The 21,773-nt window shown below is 51.7% G+C and overlaps 1 protein-coding gene across 1 annotated transcript; it reads right to left on the bottom strand.

The window, feature by feature from the left end:
• Nucleotides 1-265: 265 nt before the first annotated feature.
• On the bottom strand, nucleotides 266-21,488 carry Sec14l2 (SEC14 like lipid binding 2). The gene is made up of 12 exons (XM_052198593.1): nucleotides 21,319-21,488; nucleotides 19,380-19,455; nucleotides 15,059-15,102; nucleotides 14,587-14,646; nucleotides 14,150-14,338; nucleotides 12,351-12,446; nucleotides 12,174-12,234; nucleotides 11,718-11,801; nucleotides 7,131-7,237; nucleotides 6,909-7,048; nucleotides 6,623-6,792; nucleotides 266-1,732 (listed from the first exon to the last, which is right to left on the bottom strand). The coding sequence occupies exons 1-12, from the start codon at nucleotides 21,370-21,372 to the stop codon at nucleotides 1,602-1,604; spliced, it is 1,212 nt and encodes a 403-aa protein (XP_052054553.1). The 5' UTR covers nucleotides 21,373-21,488; the 3' UTR covers nucleotides 266-1,601.
• Between the last annotated feature and the right edge of the window lie 285 nt (nucleotides 21,489-21,773).

Genomic DNA, 21,773 nt, shown 5'->3' on the forward strand with positions numbered 1-21,773 from the left:
GTGTGTGTGTGTGTGTGTGTGTGTGGTGTGTGTGTGTGTGTCTGTCTGTCTGTGATTTTTAGGAAAGAAACAGAACGCGCGCGTGTCTGTGTGGTGTGTGTGATTGTGTGTGTGTGTGTCTGTCTGTCTGTGATTTTTAGGAAAGAAACAGAACGCGCGCGTGTCTGTGTGGTGTGTGTGATTTTAGCCTGCCGCTTGGCATCCGAGAAGTTTGGGTCTAGTGTAAGAAAGTTCGGAAGCCGGCGATGGGCAATGAATTCTGCTCTTTGCTTTGAAAATTGATTACTTTATTCATTGGTTAATGTACCTAACAGCATTGTAAACCAAGGCCAGGATATGCTCCTGAGATATGTGACTAAATCCTGGGTAGCCTCGGCCCTCTCTGGTTGCTAGCCCTGCACCTGCCCAGAGCTCCCTCCGCAGGCTGGGCTGAGGCCTTATTCCGAGGAAAAGGGGGACCCCCCGCAAGGGCCTGGGGCTTCCTTCCCGAATTCTGGGCAGCCCATAACCTGGCTCGCAAGTTGTATGGGGTCAAGAGCTGCTATTACAAGGTCACCTGTGCCTGCCCCCCTCCCTCCCCCCCTTCCCCTGCTCAGATGCTTGCCCAGCCTATGGCCACCTTCCCGGGAAACCACCCACCTTGGCTACCTGCGAAGCCACTGCTGCCATTCCACGCCTCCACAGAGAAGGGTGTGCCAAGCCCTTGCTCTTGTCAGTAGACTGGTTCTCAGGCACTGTGGGAGACTAGACTGGGAAGTGCACTCAGTGCTGTTTCAGTCCCACTTGGCATTTTTGCGTAGGGTTGCTCAAGTGGAGGTTTACTTAGTGAGAGGCTTGGAGCCCACCCACAGCCGCCTTCGCCCTTTCCTATCTATGATCCCTGAAATTAATTACCCTTGTGCTTGTGGTAGGTTTCTGTCACCGGAGGACAGTGGCCTGGTACCAAAGTCCCACACAGCTCTGGGGTACTGGCAACCATTAGCAATTAAACAGGCAGCCAGTGGAGCCCAGGAGTTAGTGAGGTTCTCAAGAGGAGAGAGAGGCCCTCTGTTAGCCTTCCAGTGCAGACTTAGGCCACTCCTGAGAGTGGGACTAGGGAGGGGTGAGGAAGACGAGATATTCAAGGATCATGACAAAAAGTTTCAAAGAGCTGCAAGATACCCACGACATCCAGCAGCCTGCCTCCTTGCACCCGTCATTACAATCATGGAGGGTGTGTCCATGTTCATTTAGGAGCAAGTTTCTCCCCAGCAGCTGGCTTCCCTGAGAATGACATCCTAATCTCTTCACTTCTCCCTAAGTTCTTCTCTGCCAACATCCTGGGTACCCTTCCCCTCCCTGTCTCAGCTGTCCCTGGGCAGGTGGAGTTGACAAGGCCTACAGGGCAGACACCATTACAGTCGGTCTCTGGAGACCCCTTAGTATTCTGATGACAAGGACCCCTCTAGCTATATCCTCTTCTGATTCTGAACAGGAGCCCTGTCCAGTCTGAAGTCTTCCCTCCAGCCCAGTTTCTTTGGGCTAATCGGTTGTAGGTAAATGACTATAAAGAAACTGACAAGGAAGACGTTGAGGGGCCAGGCCTGCTGCAGGGGGAGATGTTATTTGGGGGTGCCTGCCCCCTGCTGATTCATCTTCTCTTCTGCTGCTTTGTCTGGAAGCAGGACCTCCACAGTGAAACTGACCTTCTTGGCATGGATGAAGCTGTAAGTGTTGTCAAACCGCAGGACATCTGAGGGAGCAGAAAAACCAAGCAATCAGGCAGTTCCCGCCAAAGGTGAAGGCTGGTGAGTGGGACTGCTTTGTACTGACTGAGCGAGGTGGTGTGTGGTAGGAGATGGAGGCCAGAGTGGCGTAATAGTCCTTGGTCTTCTGGAACGCAAGTCTCGCTGAGTGTGTTCGGAAAGCGGAAAACCATGTGATACAGAAGAAGCCTAGTGAGACGAGCGAGGGACAGAGACTCTCATCTGTGACAGCTTGGAAGGGAAAGGTCCCCAAGGCCAAAGCCATGGCTTCGCTATACAGGCAGAAGAATGTTGGCAGCTACAGTGCTCGTGAGGAGCCCGTCTGTGTGAAAGCATGGGTTTGAAGTCTACACGTGTGATCATATTCTTCCTCACTGCCATTCTGAAGTCAGCAAGAGTCCGACTTTAGCTCAGCTCGAAGGGTTTTAGGTCACACTGTGAGCGAGCAGTGGTGGGGTTGGGCTTTCCCTCTGGGTTGCATTCCTGACCATAGTACTGCCTCGTTTGGACCCTGGGAACCCCAAGCCATCTGCTTCTCTGCAGACTGTGTGAACCAGGTGCTTACCCTCTGGGGAGATTAATGCGGCCAGGGGATGCTCCCTGCGTGCCCGCCCATAATGACAAAAGGATGGGCTGCTCATGGAAGGAAAGTTGCCCGAGGAACCTGTGCTGCAATCTGTGTAGTGGAACACTTTTCTGACATAAAAAGAAAGAGCTTATCCTGGCATGATGGTACACCTGTAATCCCAACACGGGAAGGCAAGGATCCCAAGTTCAAGGCCAGCCTGGACTCTATACACTGTCTGAGTCCAGACTGGCTACTTGGACAAAGGAAAGGGTGTTGGGAGGAAGGTTTAAGATACAGGCAGAGGCCAAGTAAGATACATGCAGAACAATTTGTAACATTTTTGTTAATTTATGTATTAAGAACAAAACTCTTTTTGGCCTTTTTGCTTGTCTACACTTAGAGGCTCTCTGATACTAGCACTCGGGATAACGCTGCTGGAAGGGAAGGTTTGCTCCCGTCCTGTGGTAAATGTGTCTGTGCAAGCACTTGCCAGGCCTGTTATGGAAATGTGTCTCTAAAGGGACAGACACCCTTTGGTAGGCTGGCAGGTGGGAAGGCCATTAGCCGTGGTTTCCTCTGGGAAGAGGGTGGACTCAGTTGGCAGGGACAGCTCCTAAGCCTTGGCAACTGAACAGGCTCGCTTTTACTCTCGGCCTGTTTCTTTGCAGGCTTGTTCCATTTCTCTCAAGCGCCCCTTCAAGACAGCTAGGCACAAGAACAAAAGCAGCAGGGCCTCCCTCCTGTGTCGCTCTCTGGCTCTCTCAGGGACTTTCCCTGGATAAACTGCGTGAGGCCGGGGCAGTCGGCACAGCACCTACCTACTCCTATTTCCTCGTGTCTACCAGAGGCCCTGCAGATGCGGCACTCCCTTCTCTGGGTCCTGAGGACAGCCTTGGCAGCTTTGAGCTCCTTAAACCAGCATTGAGATGCATTGCTCAGCAAACTAGCTGCCCTCCAACACAAGGAAGCGCCTTAGAGCAGGCACAGAGGAAGGGGCGTCACTGCCACTCCAGCATCTGAAGGTCTCAGTGTGACACGAGTCATGTACTCACAGGCTCATGGAGGGCCTAGAGGCCTTCAGGTCTAGGGCTTCTCAACGAGTGTTGGGTAATTAGCCCCTTTGGTTATCAGGGGCAGCTTCTCAAAGGGAAAGATGCTGTTCTTTAGGGAAGCAGGACAAAAAGTATCCTCTTGCCCTCCCACATAGGTAGTGGAAAATGTATAAATTACAGATCTGGGGCCAAAGGTTTGGGTTAGAGCACTTGCCTAGCATGCAGGGAGCTCTGGGTTGAATTCCTGCTGCTTCATACTTATTATACTCACACTGGCTTCCTTATATTCCAGATAGAGTATTGATTCTAAAGCTGTGTGCAGGTATGTTACATCATCTGTGAGTTTCATTTCAGAATAGTAATGGGGACAATAGACACTACTATAAGAGGGAAATACATGTTGGTTCTTAGATTCAGAACCACTTCTCTGGGGAGTCCGTGGACCCCAGAAGGAAATCTGCTCTAGCCCACTCCTCTCATATTATGGTGAAGGAAAATGAAGTTCGTTCTTTAATGGTACTTGGTTCTGAACACTCCAGAAGAGTCAGTGGCAAAGCCAGAGGTTCTCAGCAAGCAGGCACTGGTGCCTAGCTGGCCTCTTCCCCTGGTGCTGTCCAGCCCCTTCCTACAGCGTTTGAGAGCTTCCTAACCACACTATACCCTCCAGCTCAAAGCCCAGATTTTTCTTCACTCTTTCCAGCCTTAGTTGAGCATTCTACACAGTAGGTGATTGATTGGGAAGAAAAGGTGAAAGCCATCCAAATGTTTAATACACTGAACATGGCCAGAGAAGCCCAGGAGGGTGGTGGTCATACCAGAAAGCCGACACCCATTCTCTGTGGGGTGACAACATTCCACTTTGCAGGGGTTATCTGGCCCTCAGAAGCAAGGCTCTCCCAGAGGTAAGCTTTAACTAATCCATGGTCTCAACAACCCCGCCTCCAGATGACACCAGATCCTACCTCTCCTACCTCACTGCCTTTCCATCTGGGAAGGGGACTTAATGCTGTGGCCTGACTCTGCTCCTCCAGCAGATAAGCAGATCCTGGGCAGGTAAGTGTTCGTGTAGGGAACAGATCCAAGAAGGAATTAAATAAATTGAGGATTTGCAGTTCCATCCTGGTTGTATTGAAAAGCTGTTTATCCTTCAGATATGAGAGCGAAGCAACTGAGTTGAAGCCCTCCATCATCTCCATGGCTTTGTGGAAGTACTTCCTTAATCTGAGACTCTTGTCACATCAAGAATGTCTTAATTGTTTCTTGGACAGTCTGTGACTAGAAGCCTAATATCATCTCAGTGTCTACATTAGCAACATAATGTGAGACAGAACATCTCTTATCTATACCATAGCTTCTTCATCTCTTAAAAATGTATTTATTTTAATATATGAGTCTGTCCTCATGCACATTAGAAGAGGGCATCGGATCCCATTACAGATGGCTAGGAGCCACCATGTGGGCGCTGGGAACTGAATTCAGGACCTCTGGAAGAGCTCTTATCTGCCAAGTGGTCTCTCTAGCCTCCAGCTTCCTCATCTTTTAAAGAAACATCAACCTCGAATGTATAATGAACTTTCTCCTTTGTGGATGACAATGTCTAGCCTGTGCTAAGCCTTGTTCTTGTGCATGCATTCTCCTGAGACATGGCTGCTCTCTAAAAAGGGTGATCCCACTCCTCAGAGAGCCGGATTGTACACAGTGGACCAGAAGGTAAGGAGCACCAGAACTGCAGCTTCTGGATAGAAGGGTCTCTGCAGGGCTGGTGCAGACACCCCTGTGGTGCTGCCTTAGCAACCGAGCCAGGGCGTCTCCCATCTTCCCCATAGTCTCTGGGATGGTCCTGCTCTCCAGTTACCCTAGTAATAATAACACTGATGGGCACAGGTGCTGAGCTGTGTGATGCCATCGCTGGCATCACGCCCATAGCCTCACAGATCTTATCACATGTGAGCTGGCATCTCTGTAAGATCCCAGTTGCAGCAATCAGGAAACAGACTTAGGAAGGCTGAGTCATTTGCCCAAGTCTACACACATAGGTAGCAGGCAAGTCCACTCAGATCCGAGTGCAAACCCTGGTTTGTCACTTTTCCATCCCTTAGCTCTGTTGGAAAGGAAACTAGAAATCTGCCTGGCTAGTGTGTAGCTGCCATACATTTGTTCTTTCTATACTGCTATACTAATACTATACTATACTATACTATACTATACTATACTATACTATACTATACTATTACTATACTATACCATACCATACTAATTAGTACACTAGTATACACTAGTTAATACCATACCATACTACATAACACTGTAGAATATAGAAACAGAGGAGGAGAAAGCTCTCTGTAAGCGTCCTAAGTTAGTGTAGTTTCCCAGAGTTCCCTTCTGTATATACCCTTTCCCCTCAACCTCAGTGACCATGTACCACACATGCAGCAGTTCACATTTGCCTGCTTAATGTGAATTAACATCTTAGGTGTCAGTGTGTCCTCTTTAATGGCTCCATGGTGCATTGTTGTAATAGATGGACCTCCTTGTGGCCATGTGCTGCGCCTCTGGCTTTATCAGCTGCTAGGAACTTCTTGGTCCCTCTAGCTTTATGTATTTGTAAAGGTTTCTGTTGGACACATTTCAGGACTATAACTTCTGGGTTGAGGGGATTTAAGCCAATACCAAATGACCTTCTCTGAGGGCTTCTGTCATATGTGAGCTGCCTTCTTGTGTCCTGAACCTGTTTTTTGGTCAAACTGGAGGTGAGTGGTGCTCAGAGTTCAAGGCTGGCCATTTTTGGCATGCTGTGCCCTGTGGAGATTCCATCCGCCCACACAGTTTTGCATCTCCTGCTTCTAACTGTCTGGCTGCTCCCTCGGACCTAGTCAGCCTTGGACAAAGCTTGTGTACCTCAGGCTGGCTTCAACTTGCAATCCTGTCTTAGCCTCCTAAGTGCTGGCATCACAGGTGTGCCCCACCATGCCCAGCTCCCAAAGGTAGATGTTCTGAACCCCTGTACTCACCTGTTACAGTGATTCACCTCTGCTCGGGAACATCAGGGGAGAGCCCCAGTCAGCTGTTAGCTACCTGGGCCCCCTTAAGCAAGTCACTGCACCTTTCCAATTCTACTGATCTGTGCCATGACAGGTGACCCCAGAGAGTGCCCCTTCCTGCTCTAACACTGTGAGGTGACCAGTCCACTGAGGAAGGTGTACGTCATAAGCAGAAAGATAATGCCCTTCAAGTGTTGCCAAGACCCAGATACTTACAGATGCCTGGCTCACTGCAGGTGAGGGTCCCATCCTCAGGGACCATGTGGGAATTGTATCTCTGGTTAGGCAGCACCTCCGTCATCTCCCCTGCCCGCTGCCGTTCCCCCATCTTGGTCTTCAGGAAAATCCCAAAACCCACGTCTGATCCCTCCGACATAAACTGCCACCTGCAGAGGACACCCACCTGTGTGTGTATGTGTGTCTATGGCAACTGGTTTCTTCCACCCCAGCCTACCCACTGGCATTTACAAAAGCTCAGGACCCTCGGAGCACCCAGTCCTACCTGAGGACACAGCCAGGGAAAAGGATCTCATACTCCACTTGGTGGGAGGAACCTCGGGAGATCTGCACGGTGTGCTCATACTGCTGCTTCACCTGGTCTCGCACGTAATACTGCTTGGGGATGTCTCCCCCATAGTTGATCTAGAAGCAGAGCACAGGGTGAGCTGGGGTGCACATCTGAGCTAAGGTCCCCCCCATTGACATCCAGCTGGTGGCCCCATACCTTGGATTTACACTTGGGGTTCCCATCAGGGTCGGTCATGGTGCCTCCGTACTCCACAGGCAGCTGGTCAGGGCTGATATGTTTAAGTAAAACCTCCTTCCAGTTTGCTGCAGAAGAGAGAAGGACAGAAAGGTATCACTAGGCATCACTTCATACCTCGGGGTCAGCCCTGCAGAGGCAGGAAGGGTGGGTCCTACCCTAAAAGGGAATATCATATGCTGGGCATGGGGCACAGTTGCAGGCAAGAGAACCATTAGTTTGAGAGCAGCCTTGGCTCCATAGTAAGACAGTGTCTGCGGGGGTGGGGGGTGGTGGTAGGGGGAGCACTTCCTGAGCATGTGACATATGCTCATGGAGTCAGGCCACTACCCAGAAAACAACCCCGCCTCCTTCAGGATTCAGAAACCAGGGGCTGCTGTCATCATGGTGACTGACCACGACTGGCCGGCTCAACAACCTCAGGAACCTGCTTCATTCTCAGCTGCCTGCCGTGCAGGATTGTGAAGGCGGCAGAATGAATTGAGGATATGTGAGAGGGCTTTGTAAATTAGTACATTACCTCTCCCAGGAAAGGATACTACCATTAAAATAAAAGCCAAATGGGGGCACAGGCGGGGACTGTATTCCGTGCAGAGGAGCACAAGGAAGGACCAGAAATCTTGAATCCACGGGTTCTCGCCCTGTGATACTGATCTCCCATCTTCTCTCACTTCACTGGGCCGTGTCATGACTCGGTACTGAGGAAGTACCTCACTGCAGAATGACCCCTTAAATGGCCTTGTCTGCACCCTGCCCACTTCACTCATGTTCTTGTTTTGGGCTGATTGGCTGCTTTCTGTCATTTTTCTAACTGATTAGAGTAATTATTAACTCTCGAGTTAACTCTCAAGGCTGAGAGCCATTCTCCCAAGAAATACTAGCCTGGCACGATACCTTAATGCCATAGTTCTTATAGTTTACTATAATACTTATAGTTCTACTTGAACTATATAGACTATCAGCTGACCATAAGTCAGCAGTTCCAGGCCAGGATAGTCAAGTATCCTCTGCACAAGATGACTGGAACCCTGACCATCCTGTGTCTGCCCACCCTCAGGTATCTGTGGCCTTGGGGTGATTTCATTGGCATGACTAAACTCCAGTGACCACCCTGAAGTAACTTTTATGTCTCCTCTGTGGGGATCTCGTTTCTTCCCAATGTGCCCAAGGCACATTTGGTTGAAAGAATTTTAAGTGTGGGTAGGAGAACAGACTGAACCTCCTACGTAGCTCTGCTGCCAGGGAACCAAACCGCCTCACACACTTGGTGGGTGGTAGCAGCAGTAAAACCAGAAACCATAAAAACCTATTGCTCTGACGTTTTATCTTCTCCAAGCTGAGCAGGAGAGCTGGGTTGAAGAAGAGGCCTTCCCATCTCTAGGAAACATCGGCCACAGCCAAAGCTAGGACTCTGGTGCCTAAGTCCTAACGTCCTTTTGTTTGAAACAGGGTCTCTGTAACCAAGGCTGGCCTTGAATTCACTATGTAATTTCAACCTGCTTCTACCTCCCTAGTCCTGGAATGTCATAAATGCATTTTTGTTCTTTTAAAAAATTCTCTTGCTGTCATATGCCTGTGCAGTGAGTGTGTGTGTGTGTGTGTGTGTGTGTGTGTGTGTGGTGTGTTGGGGATGGTGCATATATGCAACCAAAGGACAACCTTTGGGAGTTGTTTCTCTCCTTCCACTGTGGGATCTGGCATCAAACTCAGGTCATGGGTATCAAGCCTTGGGTAACAAGCATATGTTTACCTGTGGAGCCAACCCAGCCCACACTGTTGTTTTGAGACAGGGCCCCACTGTGAAACTGGGTCCCACTGTGAAGCTGGCCTTGAACTTAGAACACAGCCTAGAAAGACCCAAACTGGAGCTTCTCACCACCTTCCCAGCCACAAGTTGCCACTCTCACTTGACCAAAGGTCAAGAAGCAATCCACAACAGCCACTTGCAGAGCGTTATTTAAAGGCAGCCTTGCTGACACCTCCCGAATCTCTGTTACCACTGCCAGCTCAGCTCCAGATTCTGTCTCAGCCCACCTTCATGGCCCATCAATCCACTCCCTGCTGCCAGGGGGCCTGGTTCCTGTGTGTCTTCCAGGTTGGTCGGGGAGGGGGTCACACGTTCTCTCCACTTCTCTGCACATCCAATCCCTGTTATCCGTCACTGTCACTAATGACTCCCCACCCTTCCCAGTGGGTTCTGCTTACTCTGCCTGCCCTTGAACTTAGAAACTCCATGAAGTTCACTTCAGACGCCTGCATCCTCAGCATAAGTAGGTCTCACTCACGTGGTCAGCCCCAGTGTGCCCACAATCATCCCGAGAGCTGTTTGCTACTATCCATTCATTCCGTGCAGCCCATTGAGTTCTGATGTTTTGCTTCCCAGGTAAGGTGTAAGTCCAGCCAATCTTTCTTCCCTTTTCCCTGAAGCTGCTGCCTCAGTTTACACCATCTCTTACATGGGCAATAGCATGGCATGCTAACCAGCATCTGGCTTTCACGGCCTCGTTGGTAAGTACATGCCGGTTGAAAGTCTGACAGTGGTGCTCTCTGCCAAGCACGTCTCTGGTTCTCGGGGCCTAAAGAGTCACGCTCTACCCTCTCAACATGGTGTCCTGGTATCCATGTGGCCTGGCGCCAGCTCCTCTCCAGCCTCACCTCTTGCTGCACCCTGCCTGGTAGTCTTTCCTTGGTGTTCCTCTTTCTGCTTAGTTTCCTGTGGCCAGCTCACTCACGGTGCTGTGCGAGCTTGGGCGGACATGGCTCTCATCTCAACTGTGGCGGGATGGGTGTCGCGCCTCAGTGTGACTGTACTGTGGGTTCCTCTTTCTTCCATGTATCATTACATCATGCTGAGGAGCACGCTGTAGCTCTCTTCCCTGAGAGCTAGCCAAGGGACTCTGTCTTAATAATCCTGGAAGCCTGGATCTGGCACAGAAAAGTTACCTGTCCCAAAATGATCTCCAGGGCACCCTCTTGATGCTCTTTCTAGTGCCTTCTGGTTTGTTCCATAGCCTTTTCTCTGCAGTCCTCTCTCCCCTAACTTAAGCCCCTTAAGGATAAGCACTGGAATCCCATTCCTCTCTGACAGCATGGTGAGCCCAGGGCTTGCTTCTAAAGTGTGTGAGAAAAATGTCCTTATACAACCAGGCCCTGCGGGAGCCACTGGTTACCACTCAGACACAGCCAAATCCAAGAACCACACCACACACAACCAGTCCCATAAATGGTACAGAAATGGCACCAAGAAACCCTGGGCACAAATACTCACAGGAGCAATAAAGAAGGCAAAGTATGGAGCAGAGACTGCCCTACCTGGGGAATCCATCCTGTAAACAGTCACCAAACCCAGACACTATTATGGTTGACAAGAAGTGCACACCAAAAGGAACATGTCAGGGTTGTTTCTGGAGGGGCCCTGCCAGAGCCTTACAATACAGAGGCAGATGCTAGCAGCCAACCATTGGACTGGGCATAAGGTCCCCAATGGAGGAGTTGGAGGGTAGTCTGGAGGAGCTGAAAGGGTTTACAGCCCCATGAAAAGAACAACAATGTTGGCCACCCAGATGCCCCAGGACTCCCAGGGACTAAACCATCAACCAAGGGGTACACAAGGTTCCAGCCAAAAATGTGGCAAAGGAATGCCTTGTCTAGCATCAGTGGGAGGAGTGGTCCTTGGTCTGGTGAAGATTCAATAGATGCCCCAACAAAGGGAAATTGAGGGGAGAGGTGGGAGTGGGTCGGGTAGAGGGGCATATATGTGGAGGCAGGGGGTGGGAGGAGGGGTTGGGGGTTTTGCGGGAGGAGATAAATTGAGAAAGGTTTTAGCATTTGCAATATTAATGAAGATTATATTCAATTTAAAAAATTGAAAAGAAAGAAAGAAAAAAGAAACCCCGGTCACAAAGACACCGATCTCTTAAGGGGGTCGACCCCAAGTTCTTGAGGAACATGCGCCTTGCCAAGAAGCACAACAAGAAAGGCAGAAGAAGATGCGGGCCAATAGTGCAAAGGCAGTGTGTGTACGCACAGAGGCCATCAAGGCCCTTGTGAAGCCCCGGGCCATCAAGCCCAAGATGCCAAAGGGCCCCAGCCGCAAACTCAGCCGCCTGGCTTTCCTCGCTCACCCCAAGCTTGGGAAGCAGATTCGAAGCTACATGGCCAAGGGGCACAGGCTCTGCCAACCAAAGCCCAAGGTTCAAACCAAGGCAGAGGCCACAGCTCTAGCTAAGGCTCCCAAAGATGCCCAGGCCCCTGTGAAGGCCCCATAGAAAAGGCTCCTGCCAGTGCAAAGACAGATGGACTGCTGTGACACACCTACCACACACTGTTTGCTGATGACCAATGTCCTATGCTGTTTTTACAAATAAACTTGAGGCAAGAAAAACAAACAAACAAACAAACAAACAAGCCAAGAAGGCACAGATTGACTCCACTTGCCCCTTTGTCCCAACTACTCCTAAAGCACAAGACAGCCCCAGAGGCTGTGGCCATACCTCTAAAGCCAGACCAGCTCGATTCACACGCCTTTGTAGGGTTCGGGCCACTTACCTCCCAGAACCATGATCTTCTTCCGAGTGTCCTCACTCAGGAAGGGCTTGATGAGGTTATAGGCCACAGGAAAGAGCTTCGGGGCTGGAAGAGAGACAAGAAAGACCACGGGAAGCAGAGAGCAAGAGTTAACTCGGTCTCTGACTGTGCCATCTACCACCCACCTCTGCCCACGGGGCTGCAAAGCGTGAGCCTCAGCCAGGTATATTTGAGGTCTAGCTCCCAATCTGTACAAGGGTTGTGACCAGCAAGCCTCCTCCTATGGCAACACCAGCCTGAGTCCTACTGGGCCTGGTGGCTCAAAAGCCCTGGGAACTGTAAAGCATCTGGACAGGTTAGGGTCAATGTCAACTTCTCAGGCCCCTCCTTTGGCTCCGCGTTCACCCAGCCTGCCCCCAGGTAATGGTTCAGTCTCTTGTTCCCATGTGACTTCATCACCAGAACTTCACAACTTACCTTTAACAACAAACAGACGCTTCAGTGTTTCAGGATAATTTTCTTCAAACATGGTGAGAAACTAGGGGACAGAATTGGTCTAGTTTCAGTAGCTCAGGCCTGCAGGCCACAGCACCCCCAACCCTCTGAGTTAGCCTAGCTGAGCAGTCCCTCCTGCCCCCAAACCCTGCCTCTCACCTCTCCATAGGCCTCCACTGCAGGTTTCCAGAGGTGCTTGAGGCCGAGTCCCTCACAGTCATAAATCATGGTGATGGTCTCTATCTTCTTCCCTAGCTACAGGGAACAGACAGACAGGAAGCCATCACTCCACCCTGCTGGAGGACTAATTCGGGGCCAATGCTAATTGCTCAGGTATATACAGAACAAGCAGTGGCTGGGGGCTGGGCCTGAGGATTTTCACATGTAGATAACGCCTAGGGAGGAATACTGACCTAGACAAACTGTTCTCATCTAGCAAATGACTGGGTGGATCAAGATCATGTCTGAGGTCCCCTCTGTCCTTCTGGTCCTCCTGGGGGCCTCTGCTGTCTTGTCAATTACTGTATGCTCCCTGGGTAGCACCCATGCAGCTCCTAGACCTCTTTCTCAGGCACAGATGTTCCACCCTGCCTAAGCTCTAAGGAAGCAACAAGTTGAACCCCTTTTGCGTGCCCAGCCTCTCAGGGGTTCTGTACTGAATCAGCTTTTTGTGAGCCTCTTCAAATAATAGTGCTGAGAGGCTCCCATACTTTAACACATCTGCAGCTGCTGGGTGGGGACGGGAGGTAGGGGGAAAGGTGAGGAACACCTCCATCTTGGTCCTCAGTCCTTCCTTTCTTTTTAAAAAATTACATTTGTGTGTGTGCACGTGTGTGTGTGTGTGTGTGTGTGTGTGTGTGTGTGCGCGCGCGCGTGCATGCCTGTGTCTCTGTGTCTGTGTATCCATGCTACAGTGTGCAGCTCAGAAGACAATTCGGGGAAGCTGTCTCTCCTCTTCCACTCCATAGGTTCTCAGGCTCACTGGCAAGTCTGTTTACCAGCTGAACCCTCTCTTCAGTCTCTGTCTTAGCAAGGGAAATGTGGCCCCTATCTCTTGAAAGTACACTTGAAGGCGCAGGGGTTCTGGGTTCATCTGTGTCAGGAGTACCCCCACCCCCATACTTGCCCAAAGGTAGCTAATCCAAAACAAGATCTCACTGGTCCTCACAGAAACGAATGACGTTCTCCAACAATGTAGTGCGATGGTTTCCTTTGTCTTTCTGGGGTTGTTGTGCTGAGAATTAAACCTAGGCCCCTGCCTGTGTGAGGCCAGCGGCCTGTCCCTGAGTGACATCTCCAGCTATAATAATGTATAGTTTTTGCTTTTCTTTTGCTTGTGTCTAGGGTCTCCCTATATAGACCAGGCTAGCTTCAAAACCAAATTCCTCTTGCCTCAGACTCATGAGTTGTGGGATTGCAGGTGTGTTCCACCCCACTTGCTGCAGTGCAGGGTGGTTTTTGCCGTAGTGGGTGGGGAAGCCCTGGGTGTGCTGTGAGCTCTGTACCAGCTGGGCTCCAGCCCTCACCCTAGTGAGGTTTTAGTAAGCCAAGCATCTTCAGATGCCTAAAAGATGCCTTTTATTCCCAGATCCTTCCTGTACACCGTTCCTATACTTTGTGGGAATTCATCGTGGCAATAACGGATGGGTGTTTTAAGTTTTACTTAGCAAAAGTATAACAATATGGAGATGTAGTTCAGTGATGGAGTAGAACACTTGCCTAACATGCCCAAGGCCCTGGGTTCAGTCTTCAGGCAAAGAAATGAAGGGAGAGAAGAAACAAGAGAGAGAAGAGAAGAACGATGGATTGGTGACACCGTGTTCATATAAAACCCTGAGATTTCAGGTCTATGAAATGCAAACCCTGAGGCTGTGCCTCCACCTGTGTGTCATACCCTGCCTCTCCTTGAATGCCACCGCCGTGATCTGGTCACTCTCAGTGGCAGACAGGCCACCCACCTTTGTGGTCTGCTGGATACATTCCTGCAGAAGCAGCTCACAGTCTCTCATCTTGGTCCTGAGCAGGTCCTGCTTGGAGGCGGAGAACAGCAGACCCTTGGCATCCAGAGGGCCAATGATGTCGTACCAGACAGGGCAGCCGTCCAGGTCGTAGCCACACCTGCCACCTGACAGATACTGTTGGATCACCTGGCCAAAGACATAGTAAAAACACCTGGTGGGCAGGCCCAGAACATCCACGCCTTTCCTAGGTTAAATAGTCTCTCCCTCTACCTCTCTCCCTTGGATGCCAAAAGATACCTATTTTGCAACTATAGGGACTCCTTTGGCATTGTCAGCCTGTCATCTGAGGCTCCCAACCCAGAAGACCATGATATGGACTGTGAGTCTTAGAAGCATCCCTTACACAGGAATGGAGTGGGACAATTTGTCCTCACCTCTGGTGGCTGCCAGCTGATGATTTTGTCAATGTCCTTTTGCTTCCGGAATTCCACATGCTGCAAATACACAGATTTAGGAAGCACAAGGTGGGAGAATTAGGAAGTGTAAGGTATGCGGTGGGGGTGGGATCTTGAATAGGAAGGACTAGGTCAGTACAAGCTGACCACCTAGCACAGGTGACCCCTAGAAGGACCTGAACAGGAGTAGAAAAGGAGGCCTCAGTTTCTTCAGATATCTCAGCAAGATTATCATGCTGAGATTATCATGGTTGGCTGGTCTGGAAGTAGGAAAGCCTGATAATTCCAGGGAAGGAAATGCACTTTGGCCCTCGGGGATAAAGCAACAATCGTTGGCTAACAGCTGGGTCACACAAACCAAAATCTATGATGGGGTGGGTGATGGGTAGGCAGGAGAAGTCCAGGCAAGATGTGAGTCGGATAGGAGGAACTAGTATCAGTAGATGCTCACCTTCCGGAGCATGGCCTCGGACTTCTGCAGGTCAAAGCTTCGGGCTGTAACAGAAGCATGGTCAGGGGTGGGCATCAGACTGCATGTCTTAAGGACCCGTTTTTCCCAGGCTGGGGCCAAGTCCCCTTGTGGGTTCCCCCAACCAACTGTCAGCTTTGGCTCAGAGCCTTCACCAAGGGCTTGCAGAACGGTACAGCCCTGAGTTTGTGGGATAGACAGGTCAAGTGCAAGGCAGTTGGGACTGGGTAGCCTGGTAACCGTGGGGTCAGAGTATCCAGGAAGATAACCAGGTAAAGGGTCTTATCTCAGAGAAAGTGAACCCTGGATCCTTTTATCAATTGGCCATACCCTGCGAGGACAAAATTTATCTCTGCCAAAGTATAACATCAAGCCCTGAGAAATTGATCCACAGTTCAAAGATGAACACAGCTGCCCCAGAATCTGGGGCCAGAGTTGGCCAAACATCCTGAAAAGGGAGAGGAGTCCGTATGCCTCCAGCTGATCCTGACATGTCTCTAAATGCCCTTAAAGGAGCATAACGGATTCTTGAGTCAGTTCACCTGGGCCCACTACAAGTTGTCCTCAAATCTGAACCCAAGATTTCACTGTCCCTGAGGCCACTCCTGATAACCAGTTGCATGTGTACCGGGTCAGTTGTATGCTGCCCTCTTCTCCAGAGACAGGGCTGTCTCCCCCATCATCTCACAGCCCTCCCAAAACATGCATTCTGCGCTCTCCTCCGGGGGCTTCCCCCCATGGTGCAGCCTGTCCTTGGAGCCTTCTTTTCTCACACTCAGTGTCATGACCATCCTAATGGCTTCCCTTTGGATGTTGTTCCCCCTGGTCCGGGCCCTCTCAGGAGAGCCTCCTGAGCTGAGCCCAGGTGTTGTTGTCCCTTCTCCAATAAACCCTCAGAATTCTCTTGGCAGCAGTCATGCCTTTCATTCAAGTGGAGCTTAGAGTCAACTAAAACCCCAAATCCTTCACACCTGTGCACCGGCTAAACCTCCACCCCCTCCATAGAGAGGCAGGGCCTTGGACACAGCTCCCATCTCTTCACCACAGTGCCCCTCATTCCATCCATTCAGAGAGTTTCTGAAACTCTCAGCCACGTGGCCTCTGACCTATGAACTGTCCCTCCTGGCTGCACATCCTCCATGGATTTAATTGGCGTCTAGATCTGCTGATAGCTCTGGAATCCCGACATGCAGGCTGCCCTTTGGGCTGTCACCGATCCCATCACCATTGCTCTCCGGGCACGGGCGCAGACTCCCTGACTGCATCCTTGAAGTCCCGTCCTCTATCTGAGTCAGGACGGTATGTCTAAAGGTCTGACCAAACCTGGGTGTGGGGCCTTGGTGGGCTGAGACAGCAGGGTCTCAAGTTTGAAGTCAGCCAGGGCGACATAGGAAGTTCAGGTTTACTCATGCTACGTATTGAAACACTGTCTTAGGAAGAAAGAGAGGAAGAAAGAAAAGAAAGAAAGAGAGAGGGAAGGAGGGAGGGATGGAGGAGAGAGAGAGAGAGAGAGAGAGGAAGAGAGAGAGAGAGAGAGAGAGAGAGAAACAGGAAGATGGGCAAGGCCAGTAAGATGGGTCAAAGGATAGAGGATCATACTGTGCAAGCCCAGCAACCCGACAACTTGAGTTTGCTCCCCAGAATTCCTGTAACAGAAGGTAACTACACAGAGTTTTCCATGCCCCTCCACGTGTGCACCGCGGCACGCACTCTCCACCCCCAATCTCTCTCTTACTGCCCTTGCTCCCCGCTCCCCCCACACATACTACACATCTTAAAGTACTTTTTAAATACAAGAGAAAACTAGAAAGGGCTGGCCAGGCCACCGCCACCACATGTCCCAGACCCTTTCTGGCGGTCTGAGCGGCCACTCTGGCAAGCGGGGCTTTGGAATCTCCTCACTGCCACCCTTCCTGTGCCAGCAGCAGCCAGGGTGGCTTTTGGACAAGTGTAACGTGGGTCTGTATCTCCGCTCCTCCACCTTGTGTGTTTTATCTCGGACGAGATGCTGTGTGTGCCTGACCATGTATACCGCTTAAGAAGCCGAAACCGCATGCCTCTTTGTAACAGAGGAGATAGACCATGAAAAGGAGTTTCTCACAGAAAGGACTCCCTCTAGAGAGGAGAGCTCTTATCTTCCTAGAAAGCAGGGACCCAGTAGTAGTGAGCAGTACTCGTCCTTATCTGGTGAACTTCTCCAGTTGACGATCATCTGCCAACACTCAGGGTCTTCTCACAGTGCCTACTGAGTCTGCTCTTTCTAGGCCCCTTCCACCCTGCTCACAAGCACCTGAAAGTCAGGTTTCGGCGGGGCCCAGGAGCAGCCAGGTCTGCCCATCCCATGGCCCTGTAAGCTGCAGACTCAGCTATGCCATGCTGTCTCCCATTCCACTGCCAAGGTCTCCTTTAGACTCAAAGAGGTCGGGGTGGGGGTGGGGATAAAAAAAGAGGGGCTTTTTTTTTCTTTTGTTTTTTTAAAGGCAACAAAAGCCTCGATTCAAATTCGAAATGGGGTCTGAGTAAGCCAGAGCTGCTGCCCAGAGGACATGAGACGCGAGTACACTACAGAGGGGAAGCTTCCTCTGCTCTACGAAGCAGACTTTGAAACCAGAGTGTAACTCAGAGATAAAAATGCTTGCCTGGTGTGCGTCAGACCCTGGGTTCAATCCTCAGCAGCTCAAGAACGATTAGGAAGCAATGCTTGCCTGGAGGAGCAAGCAGCCCGCTGCGAAGGAGCAGCAGCTTGTCGGAAAGGGTGCTGGGCGGTCGATCGACCGATCCTGTGTGCCATTGTCTTTGCACCTTCAGGTGAGTCCCCTGCCCCAAACAAGTTTTCTTATCTGGAAAATGGAAATGACCATCCTACAAGGATATGGCTAGTACCAGGCATAGGCCCTGGCTAAACTATCAGGCCTTCTACAAAGGGTTCGTGCCATCCCAGGATAACAATATGTTTAGTGTCTAGGAAACAGCTGCTAAGACCCCCACACTGGCCTGAGCTGCAGAGCTGTTCAATTCTCCCCCCCCTCTCTCTCTCTCTTTCTCTCTCTCTCACACACACACACACACATACACACACACACACACACACACACACACACACACTTCTCTGCCTCCTACCAGCAGCTCCATGGTAGATCATCTTGGAGCTGGCCCTTTAAGAAGGCTACTATCTTCCCACTCTTTACACCCACCTTCTTCTAGCCTTACCCTTTCAGCAAATGCTAGGCCAAAATTTCCTCCAGCATAGACTGACTTCACTGCCGCCCCCGCACCACCCCTCCACCCTCTCTAGGTGGACTGGGAAAGGGGCCAGATCATATAGGTGGTGGGGAACGGGCAGGCAGATGACTCTCCAGAGGCCCGTGTGAACATCACTCTCCGGGGTACACCTAGCCTGGGGTGTCGCTAGCAGACCTTCAGAATATGCCAGCTTTATTAAATTTCTGGAAACAAAAATCACATCTTTTTGTCTATCGCAAGTCTTCCGGGGCCCAGAGATGTGTGGATGTGCCACAGGGCAGGCCTTGCACTCTCACATTTATAACAGAAATCTACCTAAAAACTGGAAGTCTGCTAGCCAAACTCAGGAGAATTTTCTCATCTTTATGTCTGGCAATGATGTTTCTACAAAGAAAGATGAAAGTGTGTCAGTAGAGCCCGGAAGGTGGTACTTGCCTTGAATAAGGGGATAGGAGAGGGAAGAGGACACAAGGTACAAGGGGTGGGGGCCGAGTCTGATCCTGACGCCGCAGCAGTCTCCCGCCATTCCGCGGGCGGTCCTTGTCATGCCATGTCTTACAAAAAAGGCTAGGCACCCCGTCTAAGCCACTTCTCAGAGGAGGAGCCTAGAGATCTCTGTGACCTTGGCCCAGGTGTCACAGCCAAACTGGCACACGGCTGGAACTGGAACTCAAGACCCTGGTCTGTGGAGGGGGAGGGGTGTCCTCCTCAGTCCCCATGCGCAGCCCCCTTCATTCAAGCTGACAGGATCTGGACCCCTGGTTCTAATCTCAGCTCTGCCTCCAACTTTCCACACACCAGGGCCCTTCTGGGCCTTGGCTTTCCTTCGGTCTGCAGAGGAGACTTAGTAAAGGAAAAGGATGCTGACAGCCCAGAGCCAGCGGTATGCTTCCTGCCTGCAGCTCACCCACCAAGTCCCTTCCCCTGAGCTTGCATGTCTCTGTCCTGTAGAGGGGCTGGGGCCTGGGGGGATTGCCAGCCGTCTCGGCCTGCCAGGGATTCCAGAGGACATCCTTCTACTGTCCAGAACACACCTGTGGCCCGGCCCCTCTTCCCTCACCTCGGAGCCATCGAAGGAGAAAGTAGTCATCTGGATTGGGCAGGGCGGGCAGCACATCCTGGACATTCTCTCGGAACTAAAGGGAGAGACAAGCTGCGTAAGTCCGAGGTCCCCAGTCTCCCTCTGCCCAGGGGGCCCCTCCATCAGGGGCTTTGCCAGAGCCCTCCTTTACAACGAGTGTAGACACTGGCTGAGTAAGGTCATGGGCTGTGTTGCAAGGGGAGCCCGGTAAGAGAGGAAGGCACAGAAAGGGAAGGGGACACTGCCCTGCCTCACTTATGAGCGTATCTCCATGCTAATCTGGTGGGCAAGTGGGTGTGTGCCCAGTCAACAGTGACAGATAGTAGGCACTCTGGTCATGCCACGGGGAATGCTGTCTATATACTAAGCACCCAGCACATGCACAGCACTAATGTTGACACTGTGTCTTACATCTCACCCAGAGCCCCTAGAGGTATCGCTATCCCCATTTTACAGATGGAGAGATGGAAGACTAGAGGTTGATACAGATGTGAGTCCAGACCCCGGGTTCTTTCCACCGCAGCCTTCCTGCCGCCTTGGTAATGGAATGGGGGGTGGGGGGAGTCGGTAGTCTCAAATGACTTCATTCAAAAAATGGTAGTGGAGCCAGTTTGTAAAACTATAAAAGCAGCCGAGGGAGGGGGCATGGACAACCAAGATGGAGCAGACAGCTCCTGCAGGGTAGCCACAAAAGGGAACCGCAGTAAGAAAGCCATCAAGTGAGGGGACAGTAACCCAGGACAGCCACCCCTGTCTCCAGCCTCTCACTATCCAGTGTTAAACAAGCAACCTCCCCAAGCCTCCTGCCTCAGCAGAGACCTTTATCTGGTTACTGACCTGTGGGACACATCCAGAGTGGACCAATGGGGACTGTCCACCTCTGCCCTTTGCCTTAGGTCAACTAGGTCTAGTCAGACCCTCCCATCCCCCAAAAACAGCTCTCAGAGTTAGGACAATGGTCATCTAAACAACAAGCGGGAGTCCACCCTTCACCAAGGACCTCACCGAGCCCCTGGCTTAATCCCCACCAAACCTATGTCCAACAGACTTAGTCTGCAGGTCAGCAGCAAACTTGGCATGGGAGAAAAGCCCCACACAGCAGCCACATCTGCTGCCACACTCTGGAGTAAGTAAGAAACTGCACAGCTGGGAACATGGGCTGGGCCCCATCAATTCTGATCCCGTGCCACTGAGGTGATAAAGTCTTCTGGGCAGAAGGGCCAGCTCCTGAACTTGAACGGAGTAGATAAGTCCCTCTCTGCCCAGGTGCCAGGGCAAAAGCTGGTCATGTCCTTCCTTGCGAGCGGCATCACTAAGTCCCTTGTCAGGCAAGAGTCTGGGTTGCCAGAGTGAGGAGAGCTCTTCTCTCCGAAAGGATCCCAACCAAGTGATTCCCCGGCATCTGAGACTTCACACATAAGAGGTGCCCAACAGCCAACTCCTCTAATTTCATCGAAGAGCACACAGGACAGGGCTTGGTCCAAGGTCGCACAGTGACTTGGTGCCTCGCAAGAGCTTTGGGGAGTTTGCCAAGGAGCTGTTTGGGACCCTTCCATATGCCACTGCCCCGCAAGAGGAAAACCTTCCGGAAATGGGAGGAAACCTGGGGCCCTGCCCCTGTCCCACGGCCCTGCTACCAGTCCTTGCCAGCCCGGAGGATGAATGTTCCCTTTGTGCCCTCAGCTGCCTCCAGGGCTTCCAAGCAACCGCTTCTTCCCAAGGGGGCACCTCCGGGGCTGCTCGTGCTGGAGATCGCGATGACCAAACTTCCCGAGCTCCTCACCCTGAAGGAGAAGCGGTCCGCTGGGCACTAATCAAGCGGGGGGCGACCAGTCGCCCGCCCGCCGGCGAGGACCGTCCCTCGCAGCCGCTTTTCCGCCAGGAGCGAGGGCCACAGACAGGCCAAGAGCAGGCTCACCTTGGCCAGTGCCTCCTCCTGTTTGGGGCTCAGGTCACCGACTCTGCCGCTCATCGTGGCTCAGCTTCGGGGCGCGGCGCCTGCGGCTGCTGATGAAGCTCCGGCTCGTTTGCCGCTCGCCGCAGCCGCTGGAGTAAAGTCCCAGTCTTTGGCCGAGGCCCCGGGGCTGGCGGCCAAGACCCGCCTCTTAAAGGAGCCCGAGGGGCGGGGCGAGGCGCGCAGAGGTCCTGGAGTGGAGCCAGGATGCTGGCTCATCCACCTGAGGAGCTGCTGGGGTCTGGATCCTCATCCTAACCAAAAGGAGGCTGGAAAACTCTAGACGTCTTCTAAAGTGCGACCCCACTAGGCTGGACCGGGCCGCTCTCATCGCTTTCCTTACCCCAAAACGTTGGCAGATCTCTGGTGTCCACTGAGTAGGGATCCTCCTTAAGCGTCTTTCTGCCTGCGGTGTTCAC

The sequence above is a fragment of the Apodemus sylvaticus genome, chromosome 11, assembly GCF_947179515.1.
Source record: "Apodemus sylvaticus chromosome 11, mApoSyl1.1, whole genome shotgun sequence".
NCBI lineage: Eukaryota > Metazoa > Chordata > Mammalia > Rodentia > Muridae > Apodemus > Apodemus sylvaticus.